Here is a 22,015-nt window from a genome sequence, read left to right as displayed (position 1 = left end):
TTTCGGCCACCGGAGGGCAGCAAACACTGATTATTATCACGGCGCTAACATTTATTATAATCAGAGTTCAGATATTAAACAGTTTATATTAAAATAAACATTTGTTCACCAACAGTTCTGAAGAATTAAATGTGTCGTGTGCTGCAGTTCCTCTTCGTGACCGCCAGAGGGCAGGTCAACTAATATCTATAACTAATATCTAACAGCTAATATCGACATTTACAGCTTTTTATTAATATGATTATTACCAATAACACTAATAACATAACTACCGAACTGTATTTAGAAAGAGTTTTAATAAAAGATTTCTAGTGAAGACACATTCAGATCACTAGCAAACTACTGTTTCCGGTGAGTATTTTCAAAATAAACTGACCAAACTTAATGATCCATGTTTATTGATCTCTTGTGGTCACTGTTACAAGACTGAAACTTCTTCCTCTTCAGTGGGAATAACACAGATATTGATACTAGTAGTTTTCCCACACTGATGATTTTTGTGTTGATGATCTGCGCAGCTCTTGATTCTTGTTCAAACACACCTGGAAATATAGAAATGTGTAGCTAGGAGATGGATTTGATCATAATTTTGTCACAGTCATTTTAATTTTATGCCATCAGTATTATTTTTGTTGTCATTGTTTGGTTTTTAATGCTTTCGTTGTCGTTTGATCAGTATGATGGGTTACGAGTCGTCGCTTTAGTCTAATTTAATGTCTAGTGAGTGAACAGTTAAACTCACAAACACATGTAAGACTGCTTCCTAATGCAGCCTCCTCCTCCTCCTGTAATTTGTGGCGTAACCAGACGGTGACAGTGAGGGTTAATCTGGGCTCAGCAGGTCTTTTCTGCTCTTGTTTCATCTTTAGTTGTAACTCTTCACTGGTCTGAACTGATGTTTTCTCCTCAGGACTGTGTCATGTCACCATGAGAGGTGGAGCCCGGAGCTATGCTGCCCTGTGGGGACAGCATGGGGTGGAGCCAGGGGCGGGGGCCGGGGCGTAGGAAGGGAGAAGTCTGAGTGGGTGGTTTCACAGGGAGCAGAGGCATTTGAGTCAGGGCACACATGCCTCAGCTGTGAGAGGCCCTTCTCCCCTTGGCTGGCTGGCATCCCAGAGCAGAGGCAGAGAGAGACGAAGTGCGTGAGCCTGAGGGTGAGGAGAAAGTAGAAGAGCAAAGTAGACGAGGGCGAGACGAAGAAGTGGTGGAGAAAGTTGTGTGGAAGAGAAGAGAGAGGGTCAGGCACTGAGCTGTGAGCAGCGTGTCTCCTGCAGGTTGTTTTTCACCGGTGTATTTTTATCTGTAGTCAGGGTGCAGGCGGTTTGTATTTGGAGCTGACAGCCATGGCGGATACAGGTGTCAAGAAGGAGCACGCAGCCTTAGCAGAGGTGCCGTACGACGATGAGGAGGTCGCTCTGGTGGGTGCCGCCACCGAGCCGGCCGTGGATGACGACGACCCCGCCGAGGAGGTGGACCTGCTGCTGGCCGCCGGGGGAAAGAGCGAGGCGCAGATGAACGGGGTCATGGTTCTGTCTCTGCTAGATAAGATCATCGGGGTGGTGGACCAGATCCAGCAGACCCAGAATGGGCTGGAGGCCCGGCAGGAGGCCATGGAGAAGTCAGTGTCGACCATCCAAGGGGAGCTGGCCAAGCTGTCCAAGAACCACGTCGGCACGGCCAACACCGTCAACAAAATGCTGGAAAAAGTTCGCAAGGTCAGCGTCAACGTCAAGACGGTCCGCAGCAACCTGGAGAAGCAGGCGGGTCAGATCAAGAAGCTGGAGAGCAACGAGAACGAGCTGCTCAAGAGGCGCAACTTCAAAGTCCTCATCTACCAGGTACGAGGGGGGGGCAGAGGGGCGCAGTCTGTGTCAGGGCTTGTAGCTTGTAGTGATTTACAGGTGGCTATTAACATGAATTTGCTAGATTTACACTCATAGTACATGTTCGTGCTGAAAAGGGGGGTGTGTTGCATTCCCCACATCACAAAGGAAAGTTGGGAGTGAGTGTGAAATGTACCTGATCAGCTATGAAACCATCACAGCCACCTTCTGACAGAGTGGAAACGCAAAGGGGCGTCGTGGTTCCTCAGGGTGGAGGATGCCGGCCGAGCCTCGGGCTCGCTGCTTAAATGTCTGAATCACTTTTTCCTGAAACTTAAAAGAGGCTGCAGTGTTGACGAAGAGTCAGAAGCTGCAGCTCATGATGTACAGTTGTGTTTACGCTCAGCGAGAGCGGCTGCCGTGGAAAACCGAGGGCAGATAGTGGACTTGATGATTACCCAGTGAAACTATATAAAGACGAGTGGGTGTAAATAAAAATATAAGGCCCATAAACACAGGCATGGGGGGGCCACTTGAGACAGAACCAACGCCCACCTCGGAGTGCTCACAGGACAGATGGCTGGCAGGCTGCTGCCGTCTGAGATGAAGATGTATTTTAATTATGGAGAACCCTCAGGAGCAGGACACACTGACGTTCGTGCAGTGACAACCACACAGTCGAATACCTGAGAAGACAAATGTGAGCGTTGGCGTTGGGTCACATTTATTTTAGGGAGCGCAGTAACGTCTCCTCAGAGAAACAGACAAAGCTCTTAGAGAGAGACGGAAAGTCTCAAATCTGGAGTGTGTCTTTCTTCCCGGTGCGAGCTGGAACAGGGAGAACATTTGATCTAAAAGCGTTGGTAACAGTGAGCGAGCAGAGCTTACTTCAGGATCTACATTGGCCGAGAAATGTTTTCACACCCCCCTGCTGAGATGTCCACTGTGGGAGCAGGTTACACTGCTGGCATCTACCATAGATACTGGGCCTTAATAAATTACTGTGTAAAGCAGGTGCCTCCCGCCGGCCGTGACACTGCCGGGTCGTCCAGCTGCACGTCTGGGTGCGACCGTGCAGGACGAGGTTTGCAGCTGACTGTTTCACTCTCACTCTGAAGTTTGACGGAGACGCAGAAGAAATGGCTTCCTGTCCTCGCTGTCTAAACCCGGTCACCGTCACGTTTGCAGAGCGGTTGTAGGAGCTGTAGCCTCCATGTTGCAGTAGCTGTTTCGGGCTCCCACCATCTATTTATTTCCAGAGGATGGCTGCACCGTGTCCAGTTTAATTGACCGGGCTGGTCGGGGATTGGCAGCAATGCAGATCAACACTGGCTCTCAGTCAGGTTTCTCCCCCTCCCCCCCCCGCTGCCCGTGTGTGTGCTAATGTGTTAGAGTGGGATGAGGATGAGATCAGGGTTAGAGGTAGGCATGCAGAGGTTATGGTTAACGTTACAGTCACCGTCTGTGGAATAAGGTGGGCTGGTGCAGCGTCCTCACAAGTACAGTAACACTGTGTGTGTGTGTGTGTGTGTGTGTGTGTGTGTGTGTGTGTGTGTGTGTGGTCATGCCTCAACAATATTGCCTTTCACCCACAGTGTGAATGTCAAGCTGAGCTAAAATTTGAGGACGAGGAGTTGAAACATCTTCACGGAGTTACCTTTGCCGTGCGCGCTGCTCGGTCCAGCTGGTGGCAGCTCTGACAGTGTTTCTCTCTGAGAATAGACGTACTGCAGAACTTCTAGCACGGAAAGACTTTGACAGTGATGCTTTATAATTAAACCTGCAGCGATGGTGCACGCAAGACCCCCCGGTAACAGCAGGGCGGGACGACGGAGACGTGTTTGCTAAATGTACATCACATATCAGCAGTGGCGGAGGAAGAAGTAAAAATAGCTCTGTTACAAGTAAAAGTCCTGCATCAGTAAAAGTACAGAAGTATCAGCACTCATTATGCAGAAGAGCCAGTTTTGAATCGATGTGTTTTGGATTATTGGACTATAATTATTGATGCATCCATTCGTAAGCATCACTAATGTTGCAGCTGGTAAAGGTGGCGCTAACATAACTTCTTCATACACTGCTTCATTAATAATAATAAATCAGAATTCATGAGTTAATTTAGATTTTGTATCAATAATCTGAATCTGCAAAGCAACAAGAAACTTATCAGGAAGTATCAAGCGTGGTGCAGTAAAAAGGATTCGCTCCTAAAATGAAGCGGTGTAGAAGTAAAAAATGAAAATATAAAAGTAAAGAAAAGTTGTATTCCACCATCACAGGAGTTTAACAGACTCAGTCTGTGCACAACGTCACTCTGAACCAAAGGAAGTCCTGAAAACACTTAAAAGCATAAGTTACTGCACTCATGTGTGAGGGACACTGCTGCAGATCTCCTCCTTCATCAGGTGGTTGAATAACAAACAGGTGACCTTTCAGTCGTCTTCCTGCTGCTCACAGGCAGCCTGTCAGCAGAGCAGTGAGTGTCCAGTGATCCAGGGGGGGGCCCTGCTCTCACTGCCCCCCCTGCATTTCTCTGCTCTGACTGTACTGCGTCTAATATTGCTGTCTTTCGTGGAGCGATTGTCCCTCCAGGAGAAACGTTATCACTCTAAATGAGTCCGAGTTTATTTCTGTATTTCCTGTTGGTCTCATATTGTGGGAGGTTTTAATATTTCCTTCCAGCGTTACAAGTCTGATTTCCTGTTTAGTGTTTTTTATAGCTGTTAGTTTTAAAGAGGTGTTTGAAAGAGTTATTTTGGATCCAGACTAACGTGTTAAAACACCAAAGTCACAGCAGCTAAACAAGTAACTCCTGTGTTCTGTCAGTGGAGTCTGGTGGTTTGTGGTTAAACTGAAGAACCGTACAGGTCTGTGAACACTTTTAGTGGACGTACTTTACGCTACAAGACATTGTTATCGGCTGCCGTGGCCCGACAGGTGAGCCTCCTACTCCTCCCCACAGCCGTCCAGACACATCTAGGCTCATTTCCAGCTTCCTCAGCCAGCTTAAGATGTCGCAGGCTAAAAACGTCAGTGTTCGGACTCTGTCGTAGCTCAGCTCAGCTCTCCACATGCTCCTTCGTCTGTGCAGGCAACAGTTGTAGACTGGTGTGGAAGAAGTGCCAGCACTCTCTACAAACACTACGACCAACAGCAGACACACACCCTCCAGCTCGCAGGCAGACGGACCACGCTGCATGCTGACTCTTATCATGCAAAGACAAGCTGTAGTCAGTTCTGTTAGCGTGAAACATGAACCTCCTGTTTGGTAAACGGGCCAGACTTTGTCTAACAAGTCCCGGCAGCACATCAGCGTTTATCAGTCACTGTTTGTGTTTTTCAAAACTCCATAAAACAATCAAATTAAATTAAAAAGCAGCGTTACAGACGTTACAGACAGCGTGGAATCTGTGCAGCTCCATCAGTTTGGTTGGAGATTCTGGTTTGTCGGGACGAGGAGCTCCAGAGGAGCTCCAGAGGTCTGTAGACCTGTAAGCAGGTTTTGATCCTGTATTGTGATTCCCCTTTAGATCATCACTCTGTGGGTTTGTATACTTTGGTTTCCATGCGATACAAGCACTGGTGTAAGTGCTTATTTTAGTCTACTAAGGGGAAATATGTGCTTTAAATAGATACTTTATTCATCCAATCAGAACTGGGTGTACGTGTGTGTCTCATAATGTGGATTATGTTTTTAATTGTGTGGATTAATTCAGTTTATGCAACGTGATAGTGTGTTCCCATCAGAGTGAGGACGTACTGCTGTGTGTCTGCGATCAGGGAGTGTCCGGCTGCGGTTCAAGGACAGCGATAGCCGTGTGGTCGACTCTATCAGGGAGATGTAAGACTTCTCAGTTACAGTCTACTTATTCCACACCAGCCTCACAGCCAACAAGCCTCGCCACCGGCCCCAGCCCTCTTTTCCAATAGCTTCTAACCTGCCCAGGCTATGTAATAACTCCCCTCGCTCCAGACACAGTGATCCAGGCTGTCGGCCTCTTCGTCTCACTGAACCTTTGTTCTCCAGCTTCATTACACAGAAGAAGCACTTAGTGAACTCCTTGCAGGCGACAACTGGACCAAAAAGCAGTGGACAGGCAGCACTAAGTTAGTGTTGTGATTCATCCCACTGGCATCCCTCTGCTTCTCCTGCCAACGTGCCCACTCGTTCTCCTCCCTTCTTCTCAGTTTCTCTCCTTTATCGCTCCCACCGTCGACCGAGCCAGCTCTACTCCTGCTCAGCCGTCGAAGCTCATTCAGTATTCTTTACAACACTGCGTTGTCCTCTTCCAGTCTCTCCTCCATGTCCTCTCCTGCTGCTGCTGCTGCGCTCCTCTTTCCCGGGCTGGTGGAAAGATATCTGGCAGGCTCCACATTTCACTGTTGCATGTCAGCTTCCATGTCGAGCCAGCTCTGAGTTCCAGTCCGCGGTGGCGTGTGAGCGTCTGGGTGTTTGTTGGCTGCTTAATAGCAAGATTGAGACGTACATGACAAAGAAGAACTCAGATGTAGAGTGTGTGCTATTAGAAGGAGAAGAAAAGGTGTTTTGGAAGTAAAGATAACCCATGATGAAGTGTTACTGCATGGAGACACTCACCCCACATCCTGAGAGAGCCTACTACATTTTGTTCAACAAGTAGTTTAATGTTGGAAATATACACATATACACGTATCCTCTTAACTCAGCTCAGTGTCTGCAGTGTGTTTTAAATGGTTGATAACATAAGTTCAGTCCAGAGCATCGTTTAGACCTCAGACTGGTGTATTAATAGAAGGGAACTCTCATGTACTCAGATAGTAAAACATGCATTTATACAGTAGTTTCACAATAAAACATTTATGCAAAGGAAACAACATCCAGGTGTTCTTTCTTAGAGAGTTAGACGAGATGACTCTCTCATGTCTGTACGCTGAATATGAAGCTACAGCCTGTTAGCTCATTAGCACAAAGACTGGAAACAGGGAAACCATAGACTGTATAAAATATATATATATATATATATATACAGTCTATGTGGGGAGCTGCTAGCCTGGCTCTGTCCAACAGTAACAAAGTCTTCCCGCCAGTACTTCTAAATTAACCTAATAAATTTTGTTATCCGCTGTTTAATCTGCACAAAAACATAGTTGACTCTTTGCTGGACTGCTGGATGATTTTCCACCCAGTCAAGAAATGGCAGGGCCGTGCTATTTGCCAGGCTGGCACATAGACACCCGTAAAATGGACAATTGTTGTTTCTGCACGGCTTGATTTAGAGGTGCTGCTCGTCTGATTGGTTGTTTGGACTGAGCCAAATTAGCTGTTTCTCCCTTTTTCCAGTCTCTGCGTTAATCTAAGCTCGCAGTGGCTTCATATTTTCCGAAATAACACGAGAGAGATTTTGATCTTCTCATCTAACTCAGCAAGAAAGCAGATAAGAGGAAGTGTGTAACTCTGCCCTTTAAAGTTCTACTTCGCCTGCTTGTGTCTTCCTCTCGTCGGCGTCTTGGAGCCAGAGATGTGTTTCTCTTGGCTTGTTTGGTCGTGTTGTGCGTCTCTCTCCCACTTTCTCTCTCTTTCTGACACACACTCGGTCACACACACACATTTTGTCCGCCACAAAGAACAAATGAATTCGACCCTGAACAAAACCAATCCTTATCATCTGTAATTCTTGTGTGTTTTGGAAACATCAAACACATTTCCCTTTAAAAACCCTTCTGTCTCTGTGCACCCGCCAGCATCCTCTGCTATTGTTCACTTTGTTTTTCTGTTTTCTTTGCTCCTGTAAAGCTAAGACTCATTGTCCAAGCTGATGTGCTCACATAAGGAATGTAAAAATCTACCATTTCAGCACCTAAAAGTCACTCTACTACTAACAGTTGGTGTGTCGTAATCGGACGTATGTACTCAAATACAGTTCATGTTTTCTGTGTGTGTGTCTGAGATACAGGAGGGGGATTTTCTGATAGTGTTACAGTAGCCTTTCCTGTGCTCCTGTCATTAGGATATCCAGTTTTACAGAGAGCTGCTGCTATTCCAACACATGGAAACACTGCACACGTCTGTATCTTATTATCATAATCACCTATAATTAGTGCTGGCTGTCCAATATGTTATTGTCTCTTGGTGGTTTAATGAGAGCACGACTGTATGTCAGCTATGTGCTGTGCGTTTAGGACACTTTGATATATGATGTGTTGTTGCCAGCATGTGCACGTGTGCATACATCTGCATGTGTGCAGCCCCTCACAGTATAACACAGTCCAGTTGTGTTGCCCCATAAGAGGACACCCCAAGTTGCTCCTGTTAAAATAACCATAATTTATGTGTCCTGATGCATGATCTCGGGCCCCAGCTGCCTTCTTGTCTCACCGAACATCCCCATCCCACAGCAGTAGACAGGATTTACCAGCTGGGAGACCGATCAGGTCACCCCTCGGTTTGAGTGGTTGTAGTTGTCATCCAGCATGTTGGCCGTCACACAGAAATGTGTCCTCATACCACATCACAACTCAGTGGAAGCTGCCGCTGCCCTTCGTGCTGTTTATTCCAAGATTTGTAGGCACACCCTTCATCTACGTGGCCACAGCCTAAATAAAAAGTTGGCAGAATTATCCGAGTATATTAAAGGATACCGCTATGTTGCTTTTGATTATAAATACACTCGCAGCAATGTAACGCAATGGAACGGTGCAGTGTCCTGTTTCATTGAGTGGGCCTGAATTTAGCAGCCTGCAGCACCGATTGATTGATTAATTGCATTTGTGTGTTTTTGTGGGCTTATTTCCAGAATGTGTGTGCGTGTTCCACATTGTAGGGCTGCCTGCTCTTAAATGCATGGATGTGCTGGTGGTGGAAATCTCAAAACATTCAAAGCACATAAAACTGAAACTACCTGTGAATCCATAAGAGATGTCCTGGGAAAGCATTTTTATGTATTTTAGTTACACAAAACATCGCTGTTTCAGCAGTATCCATATACGTTCACTATTAATATAAATGACTGTTATTACTGTAACTGAGCAGGTTGCGTGTGAAAGTAAAGTCTGGCATGTGCAAACTGTCAGTCAGGTTACCCCAGCAGTATATCTCCCACTGCTGCTGCTGCAGCTCGCTGTCACTGTACCGGGACACTCTGCGGGACTTGAGATTAGATATTGCATGCAAATGTGTGTTTTAGATCTATAAATAATGTCAATCATATCTGAATTATGTTATCAGCAAAAGAGGTAAACTTTAAGGGTGAAATGTGGTTTTGATTTTTCTTAGTTTCTCACACAAATGCACATTTTTATTGGGTATACACACACATTTTCTCAGGGAAGGAAACTATTCTTCAGATGTTTTATAATAGTTTATATTGTCATTTATTCAGTCAAATACAAATAAATACACACTTCCACAGTCCATTAAAAGAATAAGGAGTTTCCTTAGTGGCCCATGATAGGGTAGGAAAAGGTGAACACCTGAAAAAATAAAAGCACCACAGTCAGTTTTTCCATCTGTAACCTCCCAGTCACATTATTCACACCAACAATAGCTCAATTCAGAACAAAGGAAAGCAGTGTGGGTGATTGGCCTGCTGCCTTCCTTTTCGTACCCACAGATCTTATTTGGCAGCAGTTTTTAGACATTAATCATCATATTGGCCTAGTTTAATTCAGTAGTTATGGTTTCCTAAAGTTGGGCCCAGGACTCTAATATTCTTGTTGGCAGCGTGTTCATGACCTCACTTGATCCACACATCACATCACCCTGTAAAGTGGTCATTTGTGTTTCACCTAAAATATTTAAATAATAAAAGGTCTTCATGCTCATTGTAGCAGTTTGGTAAATCCATGTCTCAAACTGAGAGCTGCTTATTTAATTGGCTCTAATAAGCCTGTACTGTACTTACTGTACTGTAACCCTTCAGCACCAGTATGGATGGCACTATTAGAGAGAAGGGGGTAGTTATATAATCTATTCCAGCACTGTAGCTGCCAGGTCACACAGAGACGTAAATGGAAAAGTAAATTTTCTATCTTTGCATGGGACTAACTTTGGGATTCCAGTGGTTTCAGAGTTATGGATGTGGGAAGTCTGAGCTGTGGAAAAGGGCTTCCCCCCCTCAGGTTCCTGTGTGTGAAATCACAAATCACTGTGACAGAAAAACCGAGGAACTCCCTTCCTGTGGTGTGCACCGTAACATGACATTGCCTTGTTGGCTGCGTGGTGCACAGAGCCCCTCTCTTTGAATGAATCTGTGTGTAGACGTGGTGGGATACGATGTTGATGTTTCCATTACGAACAGGACACTTGAACGTGGGTTAGGGTTAGGGTTAGGCCCTGAGTCATTAGAGTCATCCCAAAATGCCCGAGGCGGTGGGCGGCTGGACGGCTTGTCTGTGAATTGTTTGAGCCTTATTTAGAGGAGTGTAGGAGGCATCAGTATTAATAACCAGAGCACAGTAGTGTCCTTAGTTTAGCCTGTGAGCGCTCTTTACAGATCAAAGAATCACAATTCAGGCCTCTGCAGGGCTTTTACACGCAAACCTCCACCTCTGCTTCATGTCAGTCTCCCATTTGGCCTTCTACCTCCCTGGAAGGGGGCACACGGGTCGGTGATATCACTCATTGTGAAAGCTAAGTGCACAGCTGCAAAGACTGGACAGGATCAGACAGCTGCTCCTGTGACTCACTGGAGAGGCCTTTCATCACACTGCCGTTAAAGGAATGGTGTGTGTGTGTGTGTGTGTGTGTGTGTGTGTGATGATCTACGTACACGCAAGCAAGTGGCTCAATGTTTGCATGCATGTAGGTGGATCAGGTGGAACAAAAGTCAACCCTGCTGCTATTCCTGAGCATATCTTTGTTTTATGTAGCATGCATTTTGATTCTAAGAGTATACAGGTAGCAGATCCTTATTTCAGTCCAGTTTTTAGAGGCAACTGCAAATCATACAAACTGAATTCCACCTTACAATTAATAGCACAAAGCAGTCAGTTTTTAACTGTGTAAAACTTTCACATGTGAACCAGACATTTGATTGTTTTACCAAAGCTGCTAATTACATTGTTGCTGGCACCATATTAAAATAACTAAGCAACAGTATCGTACCGTTGAAAGTCTCATAACGGCAGATAGAGAGGCTGAGGAGAGGAAGGGAAGACGCCAGTGGCATTAGTCAAAGCTGCTGTGGTCTCTGTATAGTGCTGATGGAGAAAACTGTTTGCCCTGTTGTCCATGGTAACAGTCAGAGATTAAATTAGCCCAGAGACCTTGTATGAGTCACACAGAAAACATTTTCCCTCTGATAATATTTAGACGACAAAGCATTGCTGTTATAAGAACACCTTGAGTGCAGTCTGAGCTGTTTACCGTAATCTTTCCCCTCATTCTGCTGGGACTTTTTAATTACATCTCCTGTGTTGTGCCTCCTTCTGAGAGACGGCTCAGACAGTTGTTGGCTTGTCCGAGCAAATCAAACACAAACTCACAGAGGGAAAGAGTTCCCACTTTTGCTAGCCAACTTTTCCATGAAGCATGATTCACGCCACTCTTTTGGGGGGGGGGACATTAGCAACAGACCTCCCTCTCACTGAGGGGAGCACACTCAGTCACCAATCCTCTGGCATCTGTCAGTAAACACACACACACACATAGTGCCGACATTTCCATTGCTGGTAAGTGGGAGGAGAAAGGAAGGTACACGGGAACGCTGATGGATTTACCATCTCCCTCCTCAAGCTCCCGGTCTCCTGCTTCATAATCAGGCAGGGGAACCCAAACAGGCTTTGCTGATTTTATCACGATTTCCACAGATACAGTTGGTTGAGCCAAATTTTAAGAATGTCAACAACAAATTGTTCCAGCAGGCAATGTCTCTGTTTTTCCATGCACGTTCCCATGAGCCTTGGAAATGTAATAAAAGTTTGAAACAGTTACAAAAATGTGACTAAACGACACCTAAATCCATCAATTTGTCTGTGCAATAGAGCTAGACTAATAAATCTAGACTGACTTATTTGCCAACAAGTTCATCAGATTTTTTTAACACTGCGTCTTCATCAAAAATCCAGTATGAGTCCGTCATCATCATCATATTACATCACAAGATGAAACGGCTGCTTTTGAAATAAATGATCGCTGGACAAGTTCATGAGTGAAAAGCCTGAAATAATGTTAAAATCTGACCAACATCATGTAGGACCGTAAAGCCAAACAGTCTTTGGAGGAAGCGCTGTATGGAGTTCCTTCACTACATGGAGTGTTTTAAAGGTTAAGTCAGAAGAGTTTGGCTTTTCCCAGTAAAAACATTAGTACGTGTGGTACAGTGTATTCCCCTGTTTTCTATGACCTCAGCTGTTTTTCCATTGGCTGCAGAAGCTTCTGTTCAGGAGTCTAATGAAAAGTCCTCACAGTTTGGCTTCATGGAAAAAAACTGTCTGCATTTCTGTATGGGAGCGTGGGCGTGCACATGTCGGTATGAATACTCATACTCATGCATGGTTATCCATTCGTATGTTTATATTATACACAAAGTTTGTCTTTCGTAAGTGCTGTTTTCTCTGGGAACACAAGAGATGCATTTATATATCTATATATTTTCCTGTATGTTCAGTTTAGTCCATCATTATTACATAATTCTGACAGATTCTATGGAAAACGGTCTCTGGTGGACGTTACTGCTGCAGCCTCACTTTTTCTCTGTGTGCATGTTTGCAAAGCAGGTGCAGTTTTTATTTTAGTTTAATTGTAATACGCTGAGAGACTCCTGCCGCTATATTGTTGTAGAAATGTCAGCTGTTTATCCGGCTAAAACTTCACCACCCACCAGAGACAACATGAGCAGGTGGTTGCCATGGTGACGGAGCGCTCTGTTTATCTGTTGCTGTGCGGGAGGAAAGGGTGGTGTGTGGTGGTGGTGGTGGTGGTGGTGGGGGGGGGTGTCGTTGGTGGGACTGAGCGCTGCGATGGCTGGTAGCCAGAGAACGGTAGATGGAATCCAGAGAGAGGGAAAGGCCAGCCCAAAATAAACCCATACAGAGTGGTCGGCCAGGCCCACACCATACACGGCACCAGGAGGCAATGTCCATTTTATGAAAGGATCGTATGGCAATGTTTAAACTGCCCTGGGAGACTTGGCAACCACATGATCTGATCTGATCTTGTCTGTCAGAAGTTTGATGTCAGTATTGAAAATCCAATTTTACTACAAAAGTTTCCAATGATGCAACAGTAGAAAACTGTTTGACAAACTGAGATATGTCTTGATCCTTGTTAAAGAAACTCTTATGCCAGGTAAAGGTTTTTATCGCCTACATCTTCCTTCTATAAGTCTTGTCATCGCTCACATGCACCTCCTCATGTGTCTGCTCTCTTTTTTTTCCTTATGCTCTCTTCCGTGAGTAACGTCTATCTAATCGACCTCCGATGTCCTAAATGTCAAGTTGCTGAAACATTTCTTTCTGAGGAGAGTAGCCACATTTTTTACCGAGCAGGTTTTCCATTAAAATGCGACACGTGTAGGCTAAAGGAGACGAGGTCCTTGTTGCTTGTGTCACATGAGATGGGAGATGAGGAGGAGCTGCAAAAAGCAGAGTCAGACCGGCAATGATTTAATCTGGAGTGACAGCTGGGGGGGGGGGGGGAAGAATCATTCCACTTTAAATGAGATTGAATGAAGATGCTCACTTTACAGTGGTGATTAATTTGACAAGTTAATGCTGTCTCATTAAATTGTTTGTTTCTGCACAAGGCCCAGTGAATAGGTGCTAAACCTTGTGCCAGAGGAAACAGGCAGGTGTCTGCTATCGGTCAGCAGAGTGTGATTATCTGCTCCAACCATCTCTGCATGGTTCAACACGCTGACAATAACTACATGTCTTGACCTCATCCCTCCGCGGTGTGAAACCACAAACAGTGATGATGATGATGATGATGATGATGATGGTGCAAGGATTAAATGTGAAGAGAAGCAGTGAGGTGTGGCACTGAGGTGGAGCAGGGTGGGATGTCTCATCCCTCTAGGGGCCACAGACATGCTGTTAGGGGGATAGCATTCTCAGCATAGTACTGTTTCTCCCTGCGAGGATATTTGGTATCATACTGACGGTGTCCCTCCACCCAGTAAGGAAATGTGGTTGCTGTGGTGCTGACTGATTGGCAGCTGTCAGCGTTACACCAGTTTAGTTTGTTGTTTGTACAAGTGATCTTACAACATAAAGACATGCTCATTCTTCATGGAGTCATTTGAAAACTCTGCATTTTGGAGTTGTAGATCTTTTATCCTAAATAGTAACGTAGCATACTGTAGCGTACTGTTTGTAGAACAGAAAGTAGTGCCCTACGTCTGGGTTCACACGTGTAGATATTTTTTAACCAGAGGTGCTGCACTGCTTGCATGATATGGTTAAATTGGAACTGTACCAACCAAAGACTTTCCAGTGAAATGAAAGCAGACTTATAGATAAAAGAGCATCCAGAATTTATAGATAATCTATGATTTTTATCTGTAAAATCACCTCAAGGTCTTTCTTGTTTAGTGCTTAGTTCTTGTTATGTGTCACTGAAAATTAAGACTTTAAGTCACAACAAAGAAAGTGTGTGAGTTGAGTGAGTTTTTATGGAGAAATGATATCGAAATGGCAGGAAATACACCTGTGGTTAGATCTAACAGCCTGTTGGCTTTAGTTTCACTGTGACTGTGAAGCTGCAGATGAAGTAGGTTTTCTTTTTCATGGTTTTATTACTATATGATTCAGTATACAATGTGACCGCAACAGCCTTTGTTCTTATATTTTTAAGAGGATAAAATATCTGGGTGTGACTGTGTTGGCACGTCATTGTTGCTATGTAACCAACACCACTAGATGGCACTCTGCACCAGCTACAGGGAGTGAATGTGTAGATGACAAATGCACCTGTGAAATATCATGCTCATGTTTTCGATTTCATTTCCTACCCAAAGGTCATTAACTCTACTTTTTCAGGCTGTTAATTTTCCCCATGACATATTAAATGAAATAACACCATTTACATTAATCATAGAGTACAATCAGTATAACACTGCTATATTGTGCTAAATGTCAAATTGAAAATGTTATTCAATTCACACGTAATATAATGCTCTTGTGGCTTAATATTCTTCTGCTTTTCTTATCTTTCCTATTTCGCCCCATCAGGACCAAGTGAAGCCACCGAAGGCGTCCAAAGCCAAGACAGGAGAGACCGTCGCTGTGGAGGGCCTTGAGCAGATACCTGAGGAAGAACAAGAGGGACTCCCCGAAAATCTCAACTCGGATGAAGAGGTGGAGATTGAGGAGATCATCGAGGAGTCTCGTACCAAGCGCCTTCAACGCACCACCAAGCAGCAAGTGGACAACATAAAGAAAGCCTTCTCCAAAGAGAAAATGGAGAAGACCAAGCTAAAGACCAAGGAGAACCTGGAGAAGACCAAGCAGAGAACCCGCGAGAACCTGGAGAAGACGAGACAGAGAACCCGTGACAACCTGGAGAAAACCAAACACAGCCTGGAGAAGAAGATTGGAAAGCTCGGGACCCGCATGACCCCCAACCAGGAGCGCAGGGTGAAGATGAAGAGCTCCAAAGACAAGGTGAAGAAGTCCCTCACTCCTGACCACACAGTTTACGCTCGCTCCAAGACCACTGTGTACCGCGTGCCCCCCTTCACCTTCCATGTCAAGAAGATCCGAGAAGGGGAGGAGGAAGTGGTGCAGAACACCGAGATGGTGGAGGTAACCACGGCTGAGGACCAGCCAGGGGGAGAGGAGAACGGGCTGGGTGTGCATGTGGAGGTGGAGGAAGGAGAGCTGGTGAGTGTAGACAGCCCAGAGATGGAGGCTCTGTTGGAGGTGACTGAGGACTCTCAGCTTGTCATGGTGGAGCCAGACCACCTAAAGAAGGCCCAAAGAGAATAGAGCATCAAAGCTCTGCAGAGCTATGAAGTAAATGGAGAAAGAGTCTTGATGAATGGGTCTAATCACAAGGACACAACATTAGTCGTCGGGACTTTCTAGACATGATCACAATCTATGACATCTCATTTCTTTTCTGTTCTCTTTTTATTGTACCCAACAGGGATGACTTTCATATTAGCTTCTCTTTAGCACACAAATAAAAAAAACAAAACAAAAACAAAGCTAACTTTTGAAACGTGCTGCAGGCTGACTGCTTATCCTAGATTTGTATGTTTAGGGTACTTGCTGTTTGTTGTTGGTTTGATAAATTTGAATGGCTATAAGAAAAAAAGAGCTATTAATAGTCTTTACTATTGAGATGTAATTATAATATTTGCCATGTATGATATGCACATTAAAAGGTATGGTAACAGAAAGTTGTTGGCAGGATTTATGCTTTGATGGATGGTTTTAGTGATGTAATGTGCAGGTGCGAAACAAAAGAATGATCAAGTGGGCGAGGTTTAGGCCTGCAGAAGAAGGAGACGAGTGGGAATGGAGTTTAAAGAATTCTTCACCTCGACTAAAGGGTTTACAAAATTAGCCAAGCGTGCAAAAAGCATTAGGGCAGAAAGCTTATTTAATGCCAGCCATTGTGCCAAAGGCCATAGTCTCTCAGTGTAAATTACAGCTGTAGAAAAATGAAAATGGAAGCGTAAATGTCTGATGAATATATTGGGAACATTTAAACAGTGACAAATTCTGAATAAACATTTGTGAACCAGCCACAATAATTTTAAGACGTAGTGGTTTAACTTTTTGAAAAGTCAACAGTCTGTTTGTACATTTTTGTGCTTTGAGAAAACAAAGAAAGGAACATAAGTTAATATACATTATATATAAGTTATACTATAATTATACTATAATCTTTGGGGAACTATCTGTCTTCTCTATTCTGGTCACTCGTTCAATATTTCAGTTATGATATAATTAAATGTGACTTTACAATGCATGTGTTTAAAACACAGTTTCATCATCATTTACTGTAATGTTTGAAAATGCAGTCACCATGCTATATTTATTGCATCAAGACATGTTGTACTCACCAGCTTCCACATAGCACATATTGAAGAACTATCTAAGAAACTTTCCAAGGGTAATTGCTGGCAGGAAAGTGTTATTCTAAAGAGCAAAATCACAGATAACTGAATACGTGACGTGGAGATGCAAATATCATCCTAAATGAGTGGAGGTGTGACAGGACACTGTCAATTTTTAGGAATGGCATGGCACTTTAATAAATGTCAGACCACCGGAAACAGCTTGATCCGCTTTTATAGAGACCAGATGCAATCTTGTGCAATTCCTCTGAGTTAGAAAAGTATTTTGCACACTGGTGTCTGAGCATAATTCATAAAATGAGCTTATCTTTGTAATTTAGAGGAGACCATAATGAAGGATTAGAGGAAGCTCTGATATCTTGGACTGTAATTATTTTGAGCTCTATGTAAACTGTTCAGTCCTTGACACTTTTGATCATGAAATGCGAGTGCACGTGGCTCCGGACAAGAGGAAAGTGAATGTACGGCTTCCATTTTCCTCCCTGGAGACTGTGTGTGTGATCTTGATGTGGTGCAGACATGCAGAAGCCCCTGTGTAGCATGGAGCACCATTAAGATAATCAATGGGCTGGGGAATGCAATTAAGGAGAGTGCTCCCCTTGAGCACTGAACAGGGTAGAGAGCAGTGACGAGGATCGAGAAAAGGCGTGTGTGTGTGTGTGTGTGTGTGTGTGTGTGTGTGTGTGAAGAGTAAGTATGTGTGTATATTCTCACATTGACATTTTAGTGAAACTCCACGTTTATGTCAGCATGAAGTGGAAAGTTCACAAAACAAAAACGAAATTGATTACAGGCCCGTGAAATCACATTGGCGTATACTTTATTTTTGATTTAACACATCAAACATTGAAACACTTGTAAGATATTGGTCCCTTTTTTCTTTTTTTTTTTTGTTTTTTAAAGATGTGTGTTTGTGCTACATGTATATTACACCTTGTTTTGAGTTACTGGTTATTAAAAGACTGAGGCAGCCTGCTGGTGTGGTAGGTCATGCACAACTCATATGGAGACACGATATGTCATTTTGAAATCAGTCACAATGCCGCCACACTGTGTAATGCATAATTGCTCTTGGTGTTATTGATTCATAATCAAATAATAAAGCTTGTCTTTTCTGTTGTGTTTATATTCGCCTTATAAATAAAAGCTTACTGAATAATTTACACAACCTATAAATTTATTTCACCTAATTTATGACCCTGTTATATGCCCACCGCGCTATACATGTGCCAGTTTATGAGTTTGATTGTATTTGCTCCCTCACTGTGAGACAATGCTGGGCTAAAGCCAGAATTGAGATGAGAGCAGGTCAATAATGAACTGCACTGGTGTTATTACACTCTTGATGACGTCGGCACTGCCAGTAACTCAGATGACTTCCAGCCTGGCTGTTCCGTCGAAGTGCTCCGCCTCCCTCCGCGGTAAGTAAGCGCCCAGGCCCACTCTGTAGGCCCCGCGCAGGGAGGGTGTTACGAAGGGAACAGCGCAGTTGCCACAGGAGTAAACACGACGTTCTCAACCAAACCACCGTGAAGTCCCGCCTTTCTTGTTTAGAAGCTGCATTCTGATTGGCTACAGTCGAGATGCGGACTACTATTGGTTGTTAGAGCTGTCAATAAAGGGTTTCTCCGGGTTTGTGTGGCTGGAAAGACTGCAGTATGGGGTATATGTTCGGTGAAAAGGTCCGTGCTTACCTCGAAGAACTGTTTCCCGTGTGGTCTAAGAAAGGTACACAGTCACGGCCTTTTTCTGCGTCTTCTCTCTCGCTTTTGTGTGCTCAGTTTTTTTTTTAACTTAAAGTTTTTCCTGGCAGTGACAGTTAGTTATTGCCAGTGTTTCTTTTAGGAGAAAGTTTACAGAGGAACTTTCCAAAGGAGTCACAACGAGCGAGGTAAGTCAATATCACCACTTCTGCTTTTGGCATTTATGGAGTATTTGTATTTGTCAGGACCCTAAATAAAGTGGGGTTTGTTTAAATTGCAGCTGATCTCTTTTGATGCATTAATAACGACACCATCCATAAAGCTGAGTTGCAGCATCGTGACTTATAAGTTATTCATGCTTGAGACGCCATTCTGCGTTTCCCTGTTACATAAGTTAGCAAAGTTACCACCTTTAATCCAAAGCTAAGCCTGATGATATCACAACCAAGAGTCTCTTTTATGTTTTCTGTGGTCGTCTAGTTTATCAGCTGTGTCTGTTAAACAGGGCTGGACAGTGAAGTTAGCTGTGGGATGCATGCTTGGACCCTCTGAAACCAGCTCATTGTTCTGTGTTTTCCCTCTGCTGTCACGCCCATCTCTGTCCTATCTCTGTCCCATCTGTCCTATCTCTGTCCCATCTCTGTCCTATCTCTGTCCCACATCTGTCCCATCTCTGTCCCACCTCTGTCCCATCTCTGTCCCATCTCTGTCCTATCTCTGTCCCACCTCTGTCCCATCTCTGTCCCACATCTGTCCCATCTCTGTCCCATCTCTGTCCTATCTCTGTCCTATCTCTGTCCCACCTCTGTCCCATCTCTGTCCCACCTCTGTCCCATCTCTGTCCCATCTCTGTCCTATCTCTGTCCCACCTCTGTCCCATCTCTGTCCCACCTCTGTCCCATCTCTGTCCCATCTCTGTCCTATCTCTGTCCCACCTCTGTCCCATCTCTGTCCCACCTCTGTCTCATCTCTGTCCCATCTCTGTCCCATCTGTCCCATCTCTGTCTCATCTCTGTCCCATCTGTCCCATCTGTCCCATCTCTGTCCCACCTCTGTCTCATCTCTGTCCCATCTGTCCCACCTCTGTCCCACCTCTGTCCCACCTCTGTCCCACCTCTGTCCCACCTCTGTCCCATCTCTGTCCCATCTGTCCCATCTGTCCCATCTGTCCCACATCTGTCCCACATCTGTCCCACATCTGTCCCACCTCTGTCCCACCTCTGTCCCATCTGTCCCACATCTGTCCCACATCTGTCCCACCTCTGTCCCACCTCTGTCCCACCTCTGTCCCATCTGTCCCACCTCTGTCCCACCTCTGTCTCATCTCTGTCCCACCTCTGTCCCACCTCTGTCTCATCTCTGTCCCACCTCTGTCCCACCTCTGTCTCATCTCTGTCTCATCTCTGTCCCACCTCTGTCTCATCTCTGTCCCACCTCTGTCCCACCTCTGTCCCACCTCTGTCCCACCTCTGTCCCACCTCTGTCCCATCTCTGTCCCATCTGTCCCACCTCTGTCCCACCTCTGTCCCACCTCTGTCCCATCTCTGTCCCATCATGTCTGACACTTTGCACTGTGATTCAGTCCCTTTTCTGTCCAGACCCTCACAGGGTCTCGGTCTGATCTTTCAAAATAACCTCTTCAGAGCAGAGTGATAGTGATAGTCATAGTGATACAGCACACTAATGACTGTAATCACTGTTTTCAGATTAATAAGCATGACTGTCCTTGAAATGCATAAATTATGCTGAATGACTTGCACAATAGCAGGATATTTGTAGTATCTGTGTTTACAGAAACCATAAAATTCATAGTTGGCATGGTTCCTGCTTTGTTTATCTATTCAAGGAAATACTTCCTGGAATATCAGCAACATGATTTAAGGAATCACATTGTATGTTACTGTTGGTACCACCTGACTGCAGAGCGTCGGAAACAGGACAAACAGCTTGCATCTGGCTGTCCACATTTCTGGCACAATTGAGTTTCAAAGCTCAGACAAAGGCAAATATGACGAAATGTGTTGGTTTGGACACAAGCTTACCTTGGCAGGTGGATCAGTATTTGGCTATAAACAGACAGACAGACAGACAGACAGTAGCTCACAGGACCTCGCAGTCAATTGATAAACAATAAAATGGACAGAAAATAAAAACAAAAGTCATACAAGTCAGTGAGACAGTTAAAGTCAGTGAGTGAAACCAGTAAAAATTGGCACAATTGCACATCTTTAAATGAAAAAGCTGAAGGAAAATATAAATAAACAACAGCCAATATGTTCAGGTTTGTGGACCTATAATCTTTGCCTCTTATCTTTGAATATAATCCTGCAGAGGTATCACAGAGGGGCTAAACTGTGTCAGAGTAGTCCAGCCACTTGATTTTAGGTGGTGAGTTTAAGTTAATGATGAAAAAATTAAATCCTCTCATCATTGTGTAATGACTCAACTGCTCTTTGAGGTGATCCTCTCACATTCCCTGAAAAAAACCACCATGCAGATGCACCTTCTTTCACGTTTCATGAGAAAGAGGAACGTGGGTCACATGAAAACTCATATCTTAAATCACCCCTCACCCATATGATGTCAGTGAACACCTTTGTTTTAACTGAATTCTTGTGGCTTCTTTGGGGAACTGACTTCACTCGTGTGAAACCAAACATACATGTCCCCTACAGTTTGCCAGATTGTCTTCTTGAGACTTTCTTTATTTGATCCCCCATAGGGGGAAATTTTCTTGTTACAGCAGCAACAATATAAACAGGGAGAGTGGAAAAAAAAAAACAAAGCAATAGAAAAGGCAAAAATAGCAAATATAAATATAAATATATGGTTGTGATGAAATGAAATAAATATTTACACCATAGGATATTTACACATTTTCTGAGGTGGAAGAAGACAGAAAAATGTCACTTTGCAGTAAATTGTATTTTTTGTGATGCTTATAATGCTCAGTCTGTGTTGGTACAGTGTGAGATGAAATTTGAATAATTATATAATAACTAATACTCTCAAGACACTTCTTCATAACACTTGTTATGAATTGGCACCATATAAATAAAGATTGATTGATTGGTTTCTGATGCTCCGTCCCCTGATGTATAAACAGACAAAACACCAGACTAATTATTGAAGCAGTTTATCTAGTACAGTGTTGGTGATGAAAATAAACAAACAGTTGTTGTGTCGTTGTTTGAACATTTTTCAAATCTTGACGGCGCTATCTGTGCTTTCTATCTGCAAGAGCAATATCTTAGGTCTTGGAAACAGAAACCAGCTTTCTTGTTAAGAACATGTCTGAGTCATTAGTTTCAAAGGACCAGAGCTATGCCAAACTTCAGGCTTGTGTCTATATTCTGCCTCGCACACTGCACCGTACTGTACCGTACTGTACTGTGCTACACAGTATTGTGCAGTGTCGCTGAAGAACTAACCACTGACCCTGATCATGCAACAGTATCTAAAAGTTATGCAAGAGGCTTAAACA

General features: G+C 44.2%; 1 protein-coding gene across 1 annotated transcript; it reads left to right on the top strand.

Annotated features, from left to right (window-relative positions):
- The first annotated feature begins 1,072 nt into the window (after positions 1–1,072).
- On the top strand, positions 1,073–16,617 carry cavin1a (caveolae associated protein 1a). Its single transcript, XM_070847893.1, has 3 exons — positions 1,073–1,154; positions 1,311–1,838; positions 14,973–16,617. The coding sequence occupies exons 2-3, from the start codon at positions 1,344–1,346 to the stop codon at positions 15,726–15,728; spliced, it is 1,251 nt and encodes a 416-aa protein (XP_070703994.1). The 5' UTR covers positions 1,073–1,154; positions 1,311–1,343; the 3' UTR covers positions 15,729–16,617.
- The last annotated feature ends 5,398 nt before the right edge of the window (positions 16,618–22,015 follow it).

This window comes from Pempheris klunzingeri, chromosome 17 (assembly GCF_042242105.1).
Source record: "Pempheris klunzingeri isolate RE-2024b chromosome 17, fPemKlu1.hap1, whole genome shotgun sequence".
Lineage (NCBI taxonomy): Eukaryota > Metazoa > Chordata > Actinopteri > Acropomatiformes > Pempheridae > Pempheris > Pempheris klunzingeri.
Note: the sequence above shows the minus strand (reverse complement) of the source record. Positions and strands in the feature narration are given on the sequence as shown.

Excerpts from the sequence above, each read along its gene's own strand:
- cavin1a (XM_070847893.1), top strand. The coding sequence starts at position 1,344 with ATGGCGGATACAGGTGTCAAGAAGGAGCACGCAGCCTTAGCAGAGGTG. Across the intron at positions 1,839-14,972 it reads TCAAAGTCCTCATCTACCAG|GACCAAGTGAAGCCACCGAA; the intron begins GTACGAGGGGGG and ends TCGCCCCATCAG.